This window comes from Lepus europaeus, chromosome 20, assembly GCF_033115175.1.
Source record: "Lepus europaeus isolate LE1 chromosome 20, mLepTim1.pri, whole genome shotgun sequence".
Taxonomy (NCBI): domain Eukaryota; kingdom Metazoa; phylum Chordata; class Mammalia; order Lagomorpha; family Leporidae; genus Lepus; species Lepus europaeus.
In genome coordinates, this window is record NC_084846.1 from 64,890,399 (window position 1) to 64,912,760 (window position 22,362).

Here is a 22,362-nt window from a genome sequence, read left to right on the forward strand (position 1 = left end):
TAAAACTGAAGCTAAATCCTGGTCGGCCTTGTTACCTGGAATACGTATGTCAGAAAGTGAAAATCACGGTAACACGGCCACGCACAGATGACTTTTCTAGTAATAATTCTTTAAAACCTCACGGCCCTGTGAGTGCTACGGCGTTCCTGAGTTTTAACTGAGATCAAGTCGCGTTTGTAAATTCCGGAGAACTGAGATGGTGACGACTGAGGCTCCCAGCCAAGGACGGGCTAACTTTCCCTTTATACTCATGCTGCTGGGCGCTGTCTTCACACAGGTGTAAAACACCTATTTGCTTCTTTTTCCTGATTTTCGAAAAGCTTTGTTGTGGTCTTATACACTGTACTCTAACTGGTTCTGTGTGTTTATGGATGGTATTGACTCAGTGGCTGGTAAATTTATACTCGTGAACTTTCTAGTTTCCCTGGTTTCCGATGTTTTCTTTATTTCGAGGAGTTTATCAGATTTTCTGCAACTAGACATGGTCAGAACCCGTCACTAACTTGTACTTTTTACTTAAAAACGACCAGCCGCTCATCCAACAGCATTTCCCTGTGCCTCCAGTCCGGTGTCAGGGAACAGCGGTGGCCGAGAACACGTGCCCGGCGCAGCAGGGCGCACCACGGCCAAGGCCCGGATGAGAGGCTGTCTGATCGCACTGTCTCTGGCACAGCAGCACTCTGACAGCCTGCATCCTTCAAAGCCACACTCCTACAGGCTCAGTGAAGTCGCTTTCATCGTTTTATTAGTAAAATCCATTCACTTTTTACTAGAAAGTAGGAGCCACTTGCAGGCTTCCTGCCCACTCCCCGTTTTCCCTCCCTGGGGAACAGAAGCCCTTGACCGCTCTGGACGTGTGGTCACAGCCTGCCACACCGCTCTAGGTGTGGTCACTGGGGGTGCCGTGCACCCGGAATCGGTACAAGCAAGTGTACTGTGGGTGTCCCCAGTTGCTAAGGATCTTAAGTTTCACACACGATATGAATTCAGGAACTTCATGCTGAAAACAAAGAAAAGGAAGCATTAGTGCCTCCTCAGGAAATCTGTGTCCAAGAATCCCAGTGAACGCAGCCCCTGTGGAAAATTCAAACTCTCTCTTGCCTTCCTAACACAAGGATTTCCAAATGCTGACCTAATGGGTGAGAAAAGGAGCTGTGTTAATACAGCGCCCTTGACCCGTCCAGCAGACGGGCAGGAAGGGAAGTGCCCGCCCTCCCGCTGCTTCTGCCTCCCCCAGGAGGCCGCAGGGGGCTGGCTGCTGTGTGAAAACGAGCTCTGTGCAGCCAGCCACAAAAGCAAAGGCATGAGCCCCAGCGCACGTGAATCTACAGCCGAAGTGAAACTTTGTCGTGGATTTGTCGTCACTTGGCATCTGCAGGGAGCTGGTTCCGGGACCCCCATGGACACCAAAACTGGTGGCTGCTTGGGTTCTTTATAGAAAATGGCATGGTGTCTGCATTCAACCCTCAAACCAATCCCCCCACCCCTGCAGGTGCACTTAAAATCATCTCTAGGTGATGCATAACAGCCAATCCAATGTACATGCTATCTAAGCAGTGGTTATACAGTATCATTTAAAGAATGATGGCAAGAAAAAGGCTGCACATGTTCAGTACTGATGCATTTTAAAGACTTATTTATTTATTTGAAAGGCAGAGTTAGAGAGAGAGAGAGAGAGAGAAAGAGAAAATCTTCCATCTGCTGGTTCACTCCTCCCAAATGGCTGCAATGCTCAGGGCTGGGCAAGGCTGAAACCAGGAGCCAGGAACTCCACTGCGGTCTCGCACATGGGTGGCAGAGCCCCAAGTACTTGAGCCATCTGCCACTGCTTTCCTAGGTGCATTAGCAGGAGCTGGATCAGAAGTGGAGCAGCTGGGACTGGAACTGGTGCCCAAATGGGATGCCAGCATTGGCAGGTGGCAGCTTAACCTACTGTGCCACAATTCCATCCCCTATTGGTGTATTTTTTAAAAATATTTTTGAGGGGCCAGCGCTGTGGCATAGCAGATAAAGTTGCCACCTGCAGTGCCGGCATCCCATATGGCCATTGGTTCGAGTGCCGGCTGCTCTACTTCCGATCCAGCTCTCTGCTATGGTTTGGGAAAGCAGTAGAAGATGGCCCAAGTCTTTGGGTCCCTGCACCCACATGGGAGACCTGGAAGAAGCTCCAGGCTCCTGGATTCGGATCAGCCTAGCTCTGGCCATTGCGGCCATTTGGGGAGTGAATCAGCGATTGGAAGACCTCTCTCTCTCTCTCTCTCTCTCTCTCTCTCTCTCTCTTCCTGCCTCTGTCTCTCTGTAACTCTGCCTTTCAAATAATAAATGAATAAATCTTTATAAAAATATTTTTGATCAATGGTTGGTTGAACCCAGAAGCAGAACCCATGGATAAGGAGGGCCAACCGTGTGTTGTTTCTGACTTTGATTTCCTCGTGACTGACCAAGAAATGTCACAAAGCACTTGTTTTTATGTGAGATGAGATGCCTCGTACATGTCTTTGTTTACTTCTGGTGACTAATGAGAAATAATGAAAAAATACTTCATACACCACCAGGAGTTTATAAGCTAACTGTTGGGTTAGGAGGAGTTTTACTACATTAATGGTATTAAATAGTCCGTCCACTCCATATTGCACCAACCCAGCTTCTCCTTAATCCAAAGAAGAGGAGAAAGCGAGTGGAAACCTAGCATCAAGGGAACAGCAGAGTTAAGAGAAGAACCGAGGTGGACAAAAATGCCCTAACGGATGAGGAGGGATCTGACCTAGGAACTGCCTTTGTGTTTGCCTGTCTTTCGCATGGGAGCCCTTGGAGCTAACACCGGGGCTGAGCTAAGCCGTAATCGCGTTTCTGTCTGAACGAGTCTCGCACGGCACTCAGCATGAAGGAGTCCCACAAACCCTCCCCGGGCGCTGTTACCTGCAGCTCAAACGTTTGAACGGTGCTTTCTGTCTTGTTATATATAAACTGACCCAGGAAAATTTCTTCCCCTTCACATTTTTTCATGACTCCCTGTAAAGAAAGCACCAGATATGGATGTTATGATGCATGGTTCTTGGTTAAAAACGTCTCTGTGTGCCCACCAGGGACAGGGCTAGTGCCCGTGCCAGCCTGTCCACCGAAGGGGCATTTGACTTAAGGGTTCCTGAGGCCAGAGGCTGGCACAGGTCTGACTAGATAAATAGATGGAGATGAACAGAGTGGAGATAGAGCTGGGTTAAGTACATACAGGGAAGATAAGTAGATTAGATGAGTGATCTATAATGGATGAGGTAGAGGGAGCTGGGGAGAAGATGTAAAAGGTAGATGGTAGATTGACAGATGAGATAGATGACAGAGGGGGCAGATAAATGAAAGACAGAGACATATAGAGCGAATCCCAGCACTAACTTTGGCCCAAGAACTGGATTTGGTCATATGTTGGAGAAGTCCCCTTGTTGACCTGAAGTCTTCCAAAAGGAGATAAACTCCATCCAATCGCCAGACTTTGATCACACAAACAACCCCCTCCAAGGAACAGGAGCTTCTGACGACTGACAGAAACATCGGCGTCCACGTGCAACTGCCTGTGCGTTTTGCCCCCCCTGAACCCCCGGATCGAGACTGTGGGAGGCCACCACACTGATGCGAATTAATGTATCCCGTGACTCTAAGGCTTATTGTAAGGCTTGGCTGACGGTCATTTCAAAGAACCTTAGATCCCAGTCCATGGTTGGTCTCTACCCTCCCCAGGCCATCAGCTGTGAGACACAGAATGGAGCAAACCTAGTGGGTTCAGTCCTGCCTGTGACCTTGCCGGTGGCCCCACAGCCCTCTCTGTCCCAGCAGCTCCTCAGGGTGCGTGGGTGAGCCGGTCCCTCCCACATGCAAGATACAGGATTCCTAGGGTCACTTGCCTGGTACCACGTTCCTGCGCCTCCAGAAGCAATGGACAACGGATGCCCCACCTGAGCTCACCCCCAGGGCCCCACCACGGGCAGAGTTTCAGCCATCTTTCTGCTACTGCCGAGCAATGAATGCGACAGACAGATCACACACTGGAGGAAAGCTCTTTACAAGACAGAGAGCGATCCTGTAAACCAGGAAGTGGCTTGGAAATAAAGACAAGAGAAGGAGTCGAAGAAAACTGAACCAAAGTATAATTAATATCTTCAGAGGCATGAGAGAAGATCCCACAGCCCTGAACAACAACAACAACAAAGAGGCTCTAAATAAGGGAGTGTTGGGGCCGGCGCTGTGGTGAAGAGGTAAAGCTGCCGCCTGCAGTGCCGGCATCCCACATGGATGCCAGTTCGAGTCCTGGCTGCTCCTGCTCTCTGCTGTGGCCTGGGAAAGCAGTGGAAGATGGCCCAAGTATGTGGGCCCCTGCACCTATGTGGGACACCTGGAAGAAGCTCTTGGCTCCTGGCTTCGGATAGGCCCAACTCCGACAGTTGTGGCCATCTGGGGAGTGAACCAGCGAATGGAAGACCTCTCTCTCTGCCTCTATGTAACTCTGCCTTTTAAATAAATAAATAAATCTTTAAAAAAAATAATGGAGTGTTTACAAAAACAAAAAGCCTTAGGAAGTATAATCATGACAGCAAAAAGGAAAACTTCAATACAGAGGTAAAAATATAAATTGATAAAATCTCCCAGGGCGTGGAACAAAAAACTAGAGGATGAAAATGACAGAAAGGCCTTTTTAAAAATAATAATTAGACAAGAAGCTGAATTCTCAGGATGCTGAAATGAAATCTCACAATAGTAGTCCCATGTCAGGACTACCAGGCCACCAGATGGGAGGAGGTCAGAAAGTTCCAGAAGCAGTACTTCAAAAGAGGAGGAGGAGGAGGAAGGCAGGAAAGTAGGAAACGTGTGAGTTATCTGACATGAATGACACAGTGAGAAAACATCCACACTTCCAAAGAAACGTTTGGGAATGTTTTAGTGATAGAAATATAAAAAACTAAGCAAATTAAATAAAAATATGGCAACTGTGTTCAGAAGCATGAAAACATCATGCAGAAAACAGTATTCAGATATAGTGCATGGTTCACCTGAGAACAGCTGAATAGTGACTACAACAAAAGCAAGATGCACACCCTAGCAGTGCCTAAACATTGCACACTTCACCCCGTGACCTAGCAGTCCCAGCCTTGGGCATCTACCCACGAGAAACATCTACCCAGATGTCCACACAGAAACCTGCACACAAGTGTGGCAGCAATGTTCACAATAGCCAAAAAAAGGCAGATACACGTCAAATGCCCACTGAGGAGTGGATAAACAGGTGTAATACATCCACACACTGAGACATTAGTCAGCGATGGAAGAGAAGAGATGTTGACACACGCCTCAAGGATGCAGCTTGAAAATACTGTGAGCAGTGAAAGAAGCCACTCCCAGAAGACCACACGCGTGGCTCCATGTGTATGAAGCGTCCGGGACAGGTAAATGCTCAGAGACAGCGCAGATCAGCGGAGAAGCAGAACTGACGGCTAAGGGGCACGGGTTTCCGGGGGTATAAAATGTTCTAAAACTGACTGGTGATGGCCCACATCTGGGGACATACTAAAACCATGAGGCGTGCACGTTAAGTGGGTGGATTCAACGCCATGTGACCTAGACGTCCATCAGTCCGTGTATTTAAAAAGTCAGACATAAAGATGTTGAGAGGGCCGGGGAACCGTGGAGATGTCAGCAGGTCACAACCAACACTCAAAACTCAGGAGACAACAGCCAACGTGAATACAGAGACAAACACCACACGAACCAAACACGCTGGAAGCTCCCGGCAGAGGGACAGGTGACCAGGAGCCACTGCCTCGTGACGGACCTTGTGGAAACCTCGGGTTTTAAGTTGTACGCATGTAACATCGATGACAGTCAAAAATGAAATCAACTAATAGAACTTTGCCGGTTCCAACCTGCCCCTGGACCGGTGAGAAGGTGGAGCACAGAGTAAGTGACGCATAGTTGATTGCACAGCAGGATGGGTGTGCAGCTCCTGTTTCCTAGGCAACCGTCTCCCGCCCAACCCACTCCCAACAACAGACTGGACAGCTGCTCACATGGACAGAGAACTCCTTGGGTGCGCTGGAGATGTTTCCTGAGGGAGACACCTTCTCTGAAATGTGCTCTAGGGTGACCGCCGAGGGCACGATCTTCCTGGCAAGCTTGATCAGGGCGTGCCCCTGGGAACCCGGGAAGGCCCAGCACTTTCCCGGGTGGACGTCCGGCTGGAAAGGAAACACGGGTTAACCTCTGAACTGGTCCAGTGAGCCTACAACACTGGAGCGAGAATGGCGACCGACTGCCTGCTACATAAAGGCATGGTGCAGGGTGCCTACCCAACAGGGACGTTCGGGACCCCCCAGGTTTTGTTGCTCTTCCAGAGCGCTCTGTCACATGCGTGTGCACCTGCATCTCTGCCTGGGCTGTGAGCTGCCAGGAGGTGCTGGTGTTCCTGGTGAACAGTGATGTGTGGGGAGTGAGGATGGTGGAGAGCACTGTGGTGGGGCGGGGAGCTGACGGTGCTGACGGTGGCAGAGGAAATGGTCACCACAGTGGTGGTGCCAGGGTGATGGATGTGAACATCACGGTAGCACTGGTGGTCGTGGTGATGGAGGTGGTGACTGGATGACAGTGGCACGGGCGGTGGGCTGGTGATAATGACTGAAGCAATGCCAGTGATGGCAGGGATGGTGATGGTGACAGTGATGTCGGTCCTGGTGGTACAGAAGAGGAAGGGGTCTCACCATCTTCTAAATCAGAAACCGTAGCCTGGAACAGATCTGAGGGCTTGCCCTGAAGGCACTTCTAACTTGGGAACTTACTTCAGGTGGGTGGATCATGATACGAAGCATTTTGCCTTTCAAACTGAACTGAGAGATCCAGTGGGAATCCTGTCTGGCGATTTCTCCTGCAACAACTGGACTTGATAAGATCGTGTGGCCTGAATAGCACTGGATAGAGTCCTGGCACTTGGGGCACAAGCACTTTCAGTGAAGTTTGACTGACCAGTTGTCAGCAGGAGGGAAGGCTAAAGAACAGATTTTTTTTTTTTTTTGGACAGGCAGAGTTAGACAGTGAGAGAGAGAGAGACAGAGAGAAAGGTCTTCCTTCCGTTGGTTCACCCCCCAAAATGGCCACCACGGCCAGTGCGCTGCACTGATCCGAAGCCAGGAGCCAGGTGCTTCCTCCTGGTCTCCCATGCAGGTGCAGGGCCCAAGGACTTGGGCCATCCTCCACTGCACTCCCGGGCCACAGCAGAGAGCTGGACTGGAAAAAGAGCAACCAGGACTAGAACCTGGTGCCCCAACCAGGACTAGAACCCCGGGGTACCCGTGCCATAGGCGGATTAGCCTAGTGAGCTGTGGTGCCGGCCAAGAATAGATTTTAAAAGATATAGAGCAAATACATTCTATTTGATAAGCAGATAGTTTACTGATCTTAAAATAACAACAACAACAATAATAATAATGAAGCATTCACAGTTCACAGCCCATAAACAGGAAAAGGAGATGATTTCCAGTTGGGTAATAGGTTCAAGGGCTCTTACACAGCCTCCATTCCCCTGCCTTCATGATAAAGCACAAGAACAGAATCCTAAAGGTGAACTTAGCTTGTACCTGAAGAATGACATCCGGAGGCATTTCATAGTTCAGGAACCCTATTCCGTGCCAGTACAGTTTTGCTTTGTCATTTTTGTAGCTTTCTGAGGTTCCAGACTCAATGATGGAGGCTCCTACAATTACAAAGTGTTAGAAGCAGAAGATCACACTGTCCAAAACACATCAGTTGCAGTTTAAAACACTGTTAGATAATTATAAACAAGGTAAAATTCATACTGATAGCAGCTACTGAACGTAGCTTCACAACTTGTCCGAGACTGACACAACGACAAAATGTTGAATTCTGCAGTATTTTGAATTTGAAATGGAAACGGTATGTGGATCCTGTTTGTTATCCAAAGGGAAACACGGGACTTCTTATTTGAACCAGTCATGTGATAAAGGGCACTTCTGTGTGTCCCATTCATCACAAATAAGGGAAGCAGAAAAGCAACAAGGAGTTCTTCATAGACTCCGACAGGCAGGGGCCCGCAGCGAGGCCCCTGGCCACTAATCTAGGGGGACAACACGAAAACTGTTGCTTTGTAAAAAGGGCCTTGGAGCCTGGGCGTTCAGACGCGCAGCCGCAGATCCTTCAGCGCACAGGTGTGACCCCCCCACCCCCTCACCCCCAGCCCCGCCCAGGCCTCCCAGCGCCCAGCGCAGGCTCTCCAAGCCGCAGGGCTCTGTGCCCCTGAGACCCGCTCTCCGCAACCATTTCCAACCTCCCCTTATTACCCGGCTTCCTAAACTCCGCCCTCAGGCACCAGATGGGCAAGCCTGTCCCTCGGGCAGGTAGCTACAATAATTAGAGTAACTAAAGTGAGAGCAGGGCGGCCGCCCTCCGCGCGCCTCTCCGCTGCTGTACTCACCGGCGGACTTCAGGGCGTAATCGGCCATCTGCACTTGGTCCTCCCTCAACTTCTTAAGCACGTAATCGACCAAGTGTGACATTTCCTGTGCAAATGCGAGACATTTTTGTGAATCTCTGCCGCCCGTATTTGATGCCTCACTTCACTGATTTGCACCGAAAATTCCACGCTCTGCAAAGCACAGCGCACCTGCCGCCGCCGAGGGGTCGGGAGGCCGCCGTCCTGCCGGCACACGGGGTACCTAAGCCTGGGATGTGCCAGGGGCCCGCACGCCTTCCCGCGGGCCGACACCTGCAGGGCAGCAGGGCTGGGTGCCGGGGCTGCAAGAGGACGGCGGCCGCGCCCCGCTCTCCGGGGTGCCCGGACGTTCTGCGGTTGTCCGCGAACCCAGGCAGCTCTGGACGGCTGCGCGGTCGCTGGTACCAGCGCATCAGGCTCTGGAGGACGCTCCGAGGCCAGCAGCGCGCCTGGGGAGCTGGAGCCCCCACCGACAGGGGCAGGCGGGCAGCATCACGGAGCGGACGTTGTGGGGGGAAGGAGGAAGAAGAGGAGGAGGAGGTGTGCCTACCCGGCTGAATACAGCAGTGGAGGGGCAGGGGGTGGAGGCTGCGGGTTCCGAGCCGCCGCTTTTTTTGTTTCTAACTGCAGCTGTGTAGGTGGGGGCGGGGCAGGCCTGTGCCGGTGGGGGCCTGGCAGGCCTGTGCGGGTGGGGGCGGGGCAGGCCTGTGCCGGTGGGGGCCTGGCAGGCCTGTGCGGGTGGGGGCGGGGCAGGCCTGTGCCGGTGGGGCGGGGCGGGGCAGGCCTGTGCGGGTGGGGGCGGGCAGGCCGCGGCACGGGTGCTCCCTGGGCCCCCGCACGCGGGAACAAGTGGCCGGCCCCGGGGAGCGCAGAGTAAGTCCGGGAGGAGGGCGGGCGCGGACCCCACCCGTGCCGCCTTGCCTCGTCGGGGTCCGCGGCCGCGTCCTGGTCCCGGGCGGCCCTGCAGCTGCGGTTGTGCGCGCCCTCCTGCAGCTCCCTCAGCAGCGCCTTCAGGGCGTCGATTTGCTCGAGGAGAAACAGGATCTCTCGGAAGTTGTTCTCCAGAGTCTGGCTTTCCTTCCTGCGAGGGGAGAAGCCCGGGGTGAGAGGGGAAGCCCGGTCACGGCGAGGAGCCGCGTGTTTCCGTGCTGAGGACGTGAGCGCGCGCGCGACGGCAGAGCAGGTGCGGTCTGTCCACGGGGCTCGGCACCGTGAGGGACGCCTGGGCACTCGGTGCCCGGCCTGCTCCCGGGCCAGGGCTCAGCCTGCCCGGCCCCTCACGGGCGGGATCAGGAGCCTTCCACTGGGGTGCCGGTGTTACAGAACGGGGTCTGAGTCAGTGCCCTGGCAGGGCCAGGCGTGGTGTTACAGAACGGGGTCTGAGTTAGTGCCCTGGCAGGGCCAGGCGTGGCGGGGGCAGCTGGGGGCAGCGGGGGGCAGCCGCCTCGCGCCAGCAGCAATGCGTTCCACTGCTCTCACAGCTCAGAAATCACTGGTAGGGAGAAGAAGAAGATGCCCGGGAACAAGATATTTGTGTTGAAAAAAATAGAACTATTTGTCCGGTATTTTCCCCCAAAATGCAAAATGATGCCAATTTAAAATTGGGAAAAATACAAACATTTCAAAGAAATAAGCGCTGAAGTTTCGCTGTTTCAGTTTTTATTCTGTGCACAAAACTTGCAGCAGGATAGCGATAATGACCTCGTGCCCCACTGCACTTCCCAAGTGTCGCAGGCACGTGGGATTAGCTGAACGCCCTCCCAGCCCAGCCACTAGGCACACGCGCTCTGAAAACTGAACCCGGCCAGCTCTCACACCCTCTGATCATCAGTGGTTCTGAGAGCCCACCCCAGGACACAGCCCCTACGGAATGATGCAGGGCGGTGTCATTCCTACGTCCCTTAGGCGCTAGGCGCAGAGGGAAAGGAAGAAGGGCGGGAGGGGTGGGAGGGAGACCGGCACACCAGTCTGCCTTTCATTTCCAAACGGCATGTCTGGAACCCCCTCACTGAGGCAGGCGCGTTGCCTCCAAACAGATCCTTGGGCGTGGGCAGGAGAAAGGCGTGAGGTTGCTGTGTCAGCTCATGGTTTCACACAAAGGCCTCAGTGTTGGGACTCACGCGGGAGGGGGGCAGACCCCAGAGACGGCACTCACTTCAGAAGCTCCAGGTGCTCCTTAGGCATTCGAAGCCTGGCCTGCAAGGAGAGAGAATCACTGGCTAACGGCCCACCCCTGGACCCCGGAGACACCGAGCCGGACACACGCGCACCCTCCGAGGCCCCTGCCTTCCCCAGCCTCGCCTGCACACTGGTCAGGTGAGGAGGGATGCGTATCACAGGCCTCCTCTCACCTGGCAGGGGCTCTTGGATGGGCACAGCCTTTCCCGAGGAGGAGGAGGAGAGGTGGGAGGAGGGGATGGCAGCACCAGGGAGCAAGGGGCCTCGCAGAGGGACCTGGAGTGCTCTGGCTCAACTCTGTAAGTGAGATGAGCTTCTCCTCTTTTTAATAGGAAGGGGAGGCGATTTCTCCAGGGTCAAATCTGCAGTACCTCTCCGGGGGGGTGGGGGGGGGAGGCACAGCCCTGACCCTGCCGAGTGTCGGCTCAGGAAGGTCGCACGTTGCACAGGTGGTGGTCTGGCCCGGGGAGACAGAGCCGCTGTCTTGGACATGGCGTGTAGCAGGGTCAGTAAGGGGGTGGGCCCCGGAGATGCTGGTGGGCACTTGCTCACATCTGAGGTACCCTGGGGCCACTGGCCTGGGCATAGCCTGAAGCCCCACTCACCCACCCTATCTGCCTGTATACAGCATGGGACAGGCATGCACACATACACACTCACACACACTGATGCACAGTCACATGTACACACACAACCATGGGCTTCACTTCAGTGCACAGACACTTCTACACATACACCCTTACTGGTGCACACACACTCATAACTGCACACTCACATTCACACTCACACAGGCACACACTCAGACACACATGCACACACAGTCATACAGGCACATATGTGCCTACCAGTGTACACTCACACTTACAAAGGCACATACATGCACACACTCTCACATACATACACACTTACTGGTACACACACACTCCCACACACATACACACCTACTGGTGCACGCTCACATACACGGGGCACCGTGGGGAGGTCACTGTTACCACCTGCTGTGTACAGTGAGAAGAGGGGTCCAACAAGATGGCACCAGTGTCAACTGTGCAGAGACCGATCGCGGCACACAGGCAGGGTGGGGAGGACAGGCAGGGCTGGGAGGTCAGGGAAACAGGAGATCTCGTCAAAGGCCACCGGGGAGGACCGGCCGCGCTCCTGAGGAGCGGCCTCAGACCTCGTTGTCTATGCTTGGACTCGCCTTCCCGACAGATCCCACTGAACACGGTTCATCATCCGTGAGGAGCCCGGCACAGCGAGATCACAGTGGAGGGAACATGGGGAGGGGTGGCCAGTGAGTGAACCCAGCACCCAGAGTAAAGCCCAGACCGGAGGCGCTGCAGGGTGGCTTGGAGTGCGGTCCATGATCCTCTGCCAAGCTCCCGGAACTTCCCTCCCCATGGGCTGGTGGCCGCTCTGCGGGGCCCAAGGCCACGCAGCGGGAGAACATGGGCACGTCCTGCACCCGCTGGGCGAATGTCCTCTGTGGCCGAGCTCTGCAGACGCCCTGCCCCTAGCAGGAACCGCAGGCCAAGAGAGGACGTGTGCGCGGGCAGCGCAGTCTGCTGAGCAGGTGTGGGACTTCCAGCCTCCCGAGCAATGCCGGCAGCAGGTGTATGCGAGCGGAGCAAAGCCATGCACAGAGCCGCCGACTGCTTTTCATGTTTCTTCCCACATAACGCTGGCTGCAGCTCAGACTTGATGTCTCAGAACCCGGCTCCGGGGTCGTTCAGCTGGGACAGCCGGTGCGGGGAAAGCAGTGTCTCACGCGGCCATTCCATTCTCTTCTCAACAAAACCCCGGAGGCCTCCCATTTTAAAGCCACGTAGAAGATGCACCGGGTAAACGACGAAGGCTGGTGCTCAGCACAGAGCTTTGGATGCCAGGCAGCCACGTGTTGGCGCAAGCAGCTTGAGATCACACTGCTCGTGGCAGTGGTGATTCCACAGTCGCCCCGGCGATGCGCTGGGACCAGGAGGACACAGCAGCGCGCGGATGCAGCTCAGGTCTCGGTGCCACCTGGACTGGCTGCCGGCCACTGCCCCCGTCGCACTGGCCTGGCCCTGAGCTCCAGGTGGATTTAGCGGTGCTCCTGGTTAAGGATTTTGGGGATACAGTGAAGTACGTATTTCACGTGCCGATGCTCTCTCCTGGGGTGTGACTGTCATCACCACCCTGTCCCCTCTCTAGGATTGAGTTCCGGTGCAGTGTATCCTGGGTACAGACTCAAAGATGAGCGCAGGGATTTAGCTGCAAGGATGTTCAGGTTTTTTTTTTTTTTTTTTTTAATATCTGTTTGACAGAGTTATAGACAGACAGAGAGAAAGGTCTTCCTTCTGTTGGTTCACTTCCCAAATGGCCGCCACGGCCAGAGCTGCGCTGATCCAAAGCCAGGAGCCAGGTGCTTCTCCTGGTCTCCCATGCGGGTACAGGGCCCAAGCACTTGGGCCATCCTCCACTGCCTTCCCGGCCACAGCAGAGAGCTGGATTGGAAGAGGAGCAACCGGGACTAGACCCCGTCACCCATATGGGATGCTGGCGCCGCAGGTGGAGGATTAACCAAGTGAGCCACAGTGCGGCCCCATTCGGGGTTTTAATACTGAAAAACTGACAGCAATTGCATTGTTCAGAATTAGCATTTTTTGAATATGTTATTCACGGCACATTACTCAGCCATAAAATGCTGTTACAAAACAATGTCTAGACAGCGAGTCATGTTTAAAATCCATGGTTAGGTGAATAAGAAGCAGCCACGACACAGCGTCCACTGCCTGCGGCGGGGGGTCTGGAAAGAGCTCACAGGGGAATGAGCCACAGTCGGGCTCTGGTTTCGGAGGGTCTGTACGAAACCCAGCGCCACGCGGGCCAGCAAAAGGAGGGTCACGGCACGGCCTCAGCCTCACGGCGAGTCCTGTGCTTGGAAACACAGCCTCAGACATGCCGAAGGGAACAGCTCAGCCAAGCGTGCCCGTGGGGCCACCGCTGGGGAAGGGGACCCGCCGCAGTGCCGGGGGGAGGGCAGGACACCTTCTGAAAGTGGGAGAAACAGCACAGGTCATTCACTCCTTCACTGAACACCCATGTGCCTGGGACATTTGTACCTTCTTGCCACGGAGTAGCAGTGACCTGGCTACAGCTCTGTCAGCCCCTCCCTCTGGTGTTTCGAGGTCTGAGCGTAGAGTGGACAGAGCTCACCCTGGAATGCTGGGGAGGTGGCCCAGGATGGGGTGGACCAGAGAGGCCTCAGCGGAAGCCCCAAGCACCGAGCGGCCTTCAGGACACGGACAGCACCACACGGAGCAGCGCCGGGCAGGTGAAGCGGCACGAGGGCGCGTTTGCCATTTTTCTCTGTTGGGGCTTCTTTGGGAGGGGAGGCTGTGCGGGAAATCTTTGGCCTCTTATGCCATGAAGCCACTGAATCAAACTCCGTTTCCTACTTTAATTCTATCCGACAGCCGCACACAAGGCAGAGACAGCACACTGCAAGCAGGGCCCGCCTCGCTGTGTGTCACACTGCGCAAGTCACTAAACTCAGCTCAGCATTACCTGGTAATTATAGAGCCTTGACCCGAACTCGGCCACCGCGGCGTACAATTGCCTGGACGTCTGCGAAAACTCTGCCTCCTGCAGCCACTGGTGATTTCGCAGCCCTGTGGACAGAAAGACCCGCTCTGATCAAGGTGCTTCTCTCCACACAGTTACACAGCATCTCGCGTGCGTTCATGGGAATTTCTCTGGGCACAGAGGGCACGCACAGACGTTCTTAAAAAGAACATCGCGTCCCCCAGTGGCATCATGGAAAACGGGGGAGTTGGTCACTCGGAGTCCACCTTCCATAGACATCGCAGCGGACAGAGGCTCAGAAGGCCAGCAGCGCTGACCTCTGGAATCTAATCTCAAACACTTGCAAGGAACGGAGGCCCGAGAACAGGGTGCTGGCTTTGTGGCATCTTTGGGTACTGCCCACCGATCCTCCATCCCCAACACAGCACGGGCAGCTGGCGGGTGGCGGCTCGCAGCCCAGGAAGCTACTTCAGGCCCTGCTCCGAAGGTGCTGCAGCCACGAGTTCTGACCCGTCCAGGGTTTCTACAAGTGCACGGTTTCCACAAGCTGCCCGTTTCATCGCCTCCCTTGGGCTGAGTGGCTCTGTGGGATGCGCACGCTCTGCTGGAAGAGTTCAGAGACACGCACAGCTTGTGCCCGCCTGGGACAAAGAGCGGCAGATGAGGGACGCGGCAGACCCACAGGTCGAGGAGGAGCAGGCAGCCCCTTGCAGGGAGCAGCGTTCCGGGACCGCTGCACAGGAGGGGGCGGGGGAGCCGTGCAATGCACAAGTGCAGGACCGGATGGGAGAGGCCACGAGACAGGCACTCGGGTTCTGCGCAGGCAGGCGGTGAAGGCCACGGCAGACTTGGAGGTGGCCTGGGTTTGCCTTGACAGAGTGTCCCAGTTTAGAGACAAGTGACAAAAACTTAAACACTGGAAGTCATCTCTCTCTCTCTCTCTCTCTTCTCTCTCTCTCTCTGAATACAGCTTTTCAAGGACACATCTGTCCAGCCTTGAAGAAGCATCCGAGCTTGGAGCCAGGCTACCACACCTGACAGCGTGGTCGGCTTCTCTCCGCCTCTGTCCCTTAGATCCATCAATGTAAGGGAGCAGCCATGAAGTCACGGAGATAATGGAATAGTACGTATGCATGACAAGGAACACGGGCTGTACAAACAGTCTGAAAGTCACAACGTCAACAAACAGCTGCAGGCTCCACGAGCCACAGCGGCAGACCCACGGAAAGGGGCCCAGAGTTGCCATCTGCGGTAGGCACAGCCCTGTTTCCAACTCAAGATTACAGGGCCCAGAACGTAACGGGGAAGCACAGCCCAGTCAAAGGAAAAACAGACAGAAACCAGCCCTAAGGAAACGCAGATGTTGGATTTCACAGCCAAAGACTCAACCATTCAACGTGTTCAGAAACCAAAGCAAACTGGGAGTACCGTGCCTGAATAAGAAGAGAATATCAATAAAGGTAAAATCAAGAGGACCTACTGTGAGTCCCGGGACTGAGCAGCAGAGGCAAAGTGAAAGTGCAGCAGCAGGCTTCAACAGCAGATTAAGGAGGGCAGGAGAACCAAGCAGTGCACCTGAAGACAGCACTGATGATTCTGAGTCCCGGGAAAAGGAGGAATGGACACAGCCTGAGACCTGGAAGACATCACCGGTGGATCACCGGCAGCCCCGGGGTGGGCGGGGGAGAGGCAGAAGCAGCACTGGAAGGAACCGTGGCTGCAAGCTCCCCGCATTCGGGGAAAAGCCGGGTCCACACCAAGACTCAAGAACTGCAAGCAGAACGCCTTGGAGGGCCGACGCCGAACACATCGCAGCCAGGCTGCAGAACGCCTTGGAGGGCCGACGCCGAACACATCCCAGCCAGGCTGCGGAACGCCTTGGAATGACGACGCCGAACACATCCCAGCCAGGCTGCAGAACGCCTTGGAGGGCCGACGCTGGGGCACAGCACGACCAGGCTGCAAAGACGCAGAGAGAGGACGGAAAGCCGCACGAGGGCAGCGGGTTCTCGGCAGCACCGCCGCCCGATTTCCCAGCAGAAGCAGACAGCGGAGGCAGTGCGGTCACCTATTTAGTTTAAAGGCAAAAAGCCAAAAGCCGTACTTAGGAATTCTACATCGAGCAAGACCACCCTTTGAAGTGAAGGAAAGACGAAGCCATTGCCCGATAAAGAAGAGCTGGCAGTGCCGTTACCACCCGCCGGCCCCACGAGAAGGCTGAAGGAGTGCAAGAGAGATCTCGAGAAAGCAACTCAGCGCCGTGTGGGGAACCCATGATCTCTGGTCAGGACAACAGAGGTGAACGTGAGAGCCGGCGTGACTGGGCCTTCAGCTGGTCACTCGTTTTCTATTTCCTACTTGGATTAGAAGACAAATGCACAAACCACAATTGTAATTCTATGTTAGTAAGTATACAACATGCAAAAAGGCAACTTTTTACAATAATGTACAGAGGATCAGGGTATTGTATGGGAATGAAACTAACTTGGCATCAATCCAAATTATACTGTGTGCTTTTGTAATTCCCTTTGTAACCACTAAGAGGGCATCTTAAAAACAAAGTGAAATAAGAGAAAAATGAAAACAATACATCACAACACAATGGAAGGCAGTAACCGAGGAAGTAAAGAACAAAAGAAAAAGGCATGAAACAGAAAAAAAAAAGGAAAAGAAGTATAATCTCACTTATCAAATAATTTAAATGTAAACTAATTAATCTCTCCAATCAAAAAGCAGAGATGTATTTAAGAACACAATCCTATTATATACTGCTTACAAGAGACTCACTCTGGAACCTAAACTGAAAACTAAAGCATCGCTAAAAAATTACGGGCCAGCACTGTGGCAGCGTAGCAGGTAAAGCTGCTGCCTGCAGTGCCCGCATCTCATATGGGCATCTGGCTACTCCTCTTCTGATCCAGGTCTCTGCTGTGGCCTGGGAAAGCAGTAGAAGATGGCCCAGGTCCTTGGGCCTCTGCACCTGCATGAGAGACCCAGAAGAAGCTCCTGGCTCCTGGCTTTGGATCGGCACAGCTCTGGCTGTTGCAGCCAAGTGGGGAGTGAACCACCAGATGGAAGACCTCTCTTTCTCTCTCTCTCTGCCTCTCCTTCTTTCTCTGTATAACTTCAACTTTCAAATAAATAAAAAAATATTTAAAAAATAATTTAAAAGATCTAAATAAATAGAAATAAACCCACGTCCGTGGATTGGAGGATTTATTATGGTCAAGAGGGCAAAACTACCCACAGCTATGTACAGATTTAAAACAATCCCTATGAAAGTCCCAACAGAGGGAAACTGCTTTAACAGAGTGACAGACAAATGGACCAACGAGATAGAGTCCAGAAATGAGCTCACACATCTACAGCCAGCTGAGCTTTTGGCGAGGGTTCAAGACTGTCCACAGGTTCCTATGGGGAAAGAATACTCTTGAACAGCTGGTGCCTGGACACCTGGATGTCCACACGTAAAACAACGGCACCAGAGCCCCGCTTTGCATGCGCACAAAAATGAACTCAAAGTGGACCAATGATAACATTCATGTAAGATGGATCTTGTTTAAAAGAGCAACCCCAGACTCCCAAGTAGATCAACGGTAACATTCACGTAAGAAGCAACCACAAACTCCCAAGAAGAACACAGGGCGGATCTCCAGGACTGACATTTGGTGGTGGACTCTGGGTTCTGTCACCATCAAAATCATAAACTTTCAGCCATCACAAGACGTTATCAGAAAGTGGTCAGACAACAATGGAAGAAAGTATTTTCAAATCAAGCATCTAAGAAGGACCTGCTCTCTAGAAATGTACAAGGGGCTCTTACGAGTCACAACAGAAAGACAAACAATCCAATCAAAAAATGGGTGAATCACTTGAATTGGCGTTTTCTCTGGGGAGCATAAATTCACATGGGCAGTAAGTGTGTGAAAAGTGGCTTGGAATCAGTCGCTGGGGAAATGCAATCCAGACCACCTGGTACCACCTTACGCCCAGCAGGACAGCTGTGGTTGAACAGAATTTCACTTCCTAGAACTGCATCTATGAAAAAAGATGAAATCTGTTCTCTTTATATTAATACAAATTTTAAAAAGAAAAGAATTTGAACAATTTTGGAGAGGCTCCTCCCACATTGCTGGTGGGAGTGACAGTGGCGTCATGACCCTGGCTAGCTGTGTGCTAGTTCCTCCCCAGAAATTCCACTGCTAGGTCTACCAAGAGGCTCCAGAGTGCTCATGCAAAAAATGAAATAAGTTTATTTTGGTTTAGGCAATTTTTAAATCCATGTATAGTTTTTTCTTCATATTAGTATTTTCCATGACCTTTCTGAGGGTCCCTTATATGCTCATAGGAACTGGAAACAAGCATACATGCTCATCACATCACTACTCTCGGAAGCCAGACATACTGAGATGGCCCAGTGTCTGTCAATGGGTCTACACTGACAAGGGACGATGACTTAGCTGCACAAAGGTGTGAAGGCCTGATACACGCCGCGGCATGGATGAACCTTGACAACGTCACGCTGGAGGAGCCATAGGGCAAGATCACCTGTGTGGGATGTCATGTGCACGGCGGGTTCAGAACAGGCAAATCTGTGGAGACTGAATGCAGATGGGTGGTTGCTTGGGTCTGGGAGAGGGGCCGCGGGCAGCACCTGCATGTGAGGGACAGGGCACTTCCTTTGGGAAGGGCGAGGCGACTTGGGAACCAGAGGCGGGGCTCACACAGCCCTGTAGTTGGACACTGAATGGTTCACTGGACATGGCTGATTCTGTATTGTGCAAATTTCACCGCGGTGAAGAACAAATCTGTCTTGTTGAGTTCTCCCGTAATCATGGACACATCATTGGTGTCTAAAGTGGATCTGGCCCGCTCACTAGCAGGCTGGCAAGCTAGAAATTGGGCAACACAGAAAGCAGCTGGCAGCCACTGCAAGGATGAAAATAAACGTGTATCTTATGGGCGTAATTCTAGAGTGAGAAGAGTTCTGAACTTCTACAGAGCTCCACGGCCCCTGCTGTGTGCCCTGACCCGGGTGCTCAGTGGGGATGGCAAAGAGCAGTCTGAATCCTGCTCGCAGGCCTGGGAGGACCTTCCACCGCAGGCGGTGACAGGACGGGGGCAACAGTGGCAGGGTGGGGAAGGCCACCTGAGTGAACCCGTCCCCGGGTCAGCAGAGGCGAGGCCGAGACTGCCAGGAAGCAGAGCAAGCCAGGCGTGCAGTTCCTGGCGGACACCAGAACCTCCAGGGTCCAGACGAGGACCCCCTGGCTGAGGCTGGCACTCCCAGCATGCAAAGCTGCAGTGAACAGGTGGAGTAGCCTGGACCTTGCAGCCTTGTGTACCTGAGCCAGCGGTCCAGGTACACGTGTGCGATCACAAACACACCCAGAACTCACACAAAAAGCTATCTCATGGCAATAACTGGGAACTCTGCCTCAAGGGCCAGTAGTGAAAGAACATCTGCCCAGTGGTGTGTGGAGCTGCCCAGTCGGGGACTACCCACTGCGTGCGCTGCAGTAACTTCCTGGAGCCACACAGTAAGCAAGAGCCCCTGGTGGTCAGAATCTCTGAGTCGCTCAAACTTAGAAAAGAATACATGTATAATGTGTAAAGAATTCTAAAAGTGCAACTGCTGTGACTTTAAATCACAATTCTAAGAGAAAATACTTTCTAAAGGTCCTAAAAGAAGCCTAAACTACTTCTTACAATTAGAAACAGAAGACAGAAGAAGGCTTCGACAATGTGGCATTTCTGTGGCGTTTAACTGCAAACAGGAGCCACTCCATTGCCATCTCTCACTACAGCCATGCCCTGTGTGACAGCATTAAGGGGCATGACCCTGAGACTTACCTATAAGAAGAAAAATCAGTGTAAACATGATACCTAGGGTAATCTTCCAGGAACGAGGTATCCTAAACATAAAGCAAAACAAAATGAAGAACTTAGCAATGTAACCGATCACTACCAGCCTTTAGCTTAGACATTAAATTCTACCTATTTTATCTGAGTCAACAAAGTTGTCTGTTCTCATTCTTGCTTATTCTGGGCTGAGTCTGTGAATTAAAGTAATTGTCTTCTATAAAAGGTTTATTTATCTTATTTGAAAGGCAGAATTGGAGTGGGGGAGAGGAAAGGAGGGACGGAGGGAGGGAAAGAGAGAGATCTTCCATCTGCTGACTCACTCCCCAAATGGCCTCAGTGGTCAGCAGGGGTTGGTCCAAGTTTCTGAAACCAGGAGACCAGATCTCCATCTGGGTCTCCCACATGGGTAGCAGAAACCCAAGCATTCAGGCCATCTTCCATCGCCTTCCCAGGCAAATCAGCAGGGAGCTGGATCAGAAGTGGAACAGCTAGGACTTGAACCTGCACTCCAACATGGGATACCCATGTTGCAAGCTATGGCTTAACCTACTGTATCACAACATCAGCCCTAACTTAATTCTGAATCCATTATCTTTGAGGAAAATGTTTTCTCCTGGTGTATATATGTAGACACGCCCACACCCGTCACACACACATCACTGTTCTGTTGCTTTATGCCTGTTTATACTCTCTCAATGCTTATTAGAAGGAAAAATAAAGGATGTTTGCCTAGAAGTCTTGAATGAACTAAAAGCAAAATGAAGGAAAAAGGTCATGCTCTGATTTTTTGGAAATTAGGTATTAAGTTAAAGAACGTTAAAAAAATGTCTGAAAAAATCCTTAAGTCATCCTAACTTTTCCCCTGCCTTATGCTGAAGTACAGGAAAGTGGGCCAATCCTAACTGCACAGCCACAGGTCTGCAGAGTAAACAGAGCCATGCAGCGTCAACATCCTAACCACACAGGCATGGGCCTGCAGAGTGGAAGGATCCACGCAGCACCAGCAATCCTAACTACACAGCCACGGGCCTGCAGAGTGGACAGAGCCACGCAGCACCAGCAATCCTAACCACACAGGCACGGGCCTGCAGAGTGGAAGGAGCCACGCAGCACCAGCAATCCTAACCACACAGCCACAGGCCTGTAGAGTGGACAGAGCCACGCAGCACCAGCAATCCTAACCACACAGGCACGGGCCTGCAGAGTAGAAGGAGCCACACAGAGTCACCATCCTAACCATACAGCCACAGGCCTACAGAGTGGACGGAGCCACACAGAGTCACCATCCTAACCATACAGCCACAGCCTGCAGAGTGGACGGAGCCACACAGAGTCACCATCCTAACCATACAGCCACAGGCCTGCAGAGTGGACGGAGCTACACAGAGTCACCATCCTAACCATACAGCCACAGGCCTGCAGAGTGGACAGAGCCACGCAGTGTCAGCATCCTAACCGCACAGCCACAGCCTACAGAGTGGACGGAGCCACACAGAGTCACCATCCTAACCATACAGCCACAGGCCTGCAGAGTGGAAGGAGCCACACAACGCCAGCAATCCTGACCGCACAGCCACAGGCCTGTAGAGTGGACAGAGCCACGCAGTGTCAGCATCCTAACCGCACAGCCACAGCCTGCAGAGTGGACGGAGCCACACAGAGTCACCATCCTAACCATACAGCCACAGGCCTGCAGAGTGGAAGGAGCCACACAACGCCAGCAATCCTGACCGCACAGCCACAGGCCTGTAGAGTGGACAGAGCCACGCAGTGTCAGCATCCTAACCGCACAGCCACAGCCTACAGAGTGGACGGAGCCACACAGAGTCACCATCCTAACCATACAGCCACAGGCCTGCAGAGTGGAAGGAGCCACACAACGCCAGCAATCCTGACCGCACAGCCACAGGCCTGTAGAGTGGACAGAGCCACGCAGTGTCAGCATCCTAACCGCACAGCCACAGCCTGCAGAGTGGAAGGAGCCACACAACGCCAGCAATCCTGACCGCACAGCCACAGCCTGCAGAGTGGACGGAACCACACAGCGTCAGCCAGAACCAGAAGCAGGGCACCCTCAGCACCCTCCCCTGCAGAGGCGCGGTGAAGCCCTGGCCCGAGATGTGGCTGTACCTGGAGCTGAGGTCTTGAGAGCTAAGCAAGGTGACATGGGGTCCTAACGGTTGGTCCCAGTCTCCTAAGATTGCTGTCTTGGTGAGAGACCGGATCATTTTCTCTCTCTGGGCACACAGCAAGACGGGCACAGGAAGACC

At 53.1% G+C, this 22,362-nt stretch overlaps 1 protein-coding gene across 1 annotated transcript; it reads right to left on the bottom strand.

Annotated features, from left to right (window-relative positions):
- Positions 1–814: 814 nt before the first annotated feature.
- On the bottom strand, positions 815–20,129 carry SUN3 (Sad1 and UNC84 domain containing 3). The gene is made up of 9 exons (XM_062178905.1): positions 20,081–20,129; positions 14,210–14,313; positions 10,641–10,681; positions 9,407–9,566; positions 8,468–8,552; positions 7,614–7,729; positions 6,054–6,221; positions 2,920–3,012; positions 815–1,000 (listed from the first exon to the last, which is right to left on the bottom strand). Exons 1-9 carry the CDS (start codon positions 20,106–20,108, stop codon positions 881–883), a joined length of 915 nt encoding a protein of 304 aa, XP_062034889.1. The 5' UTR covers positions 20,109–20,129; the 3' UTR covers positions 815–880.
- Between the last annotated feature and the right edge of the window lie 2,233 nt (positions 20,130–22,362).

Excerpts from the sequence above, each read along its gene's own strand:
- SUN3 (XM_062178905.1), bottom strand. The coding sequence starts at position 20,108 with ATGTTTACACTGATTTTTCTTCTTATAG. Across the intron at positions 6,222-7,613 it reads CTCCGGATGTCATTCTTCAG|CCGGACGTCCACCCGGGAAA; the intron begins GTACAAGCTAAG and ends TTTCCTTTCCAG. Across the intron at positions 3,013-6,053 it reads CCAAGGAGTTCTCTGTCCAT|GGAGTCATGAAAAAATGTGA; the intron begins GTGAGCAGCTGT and ends CTTTCTTTACAG.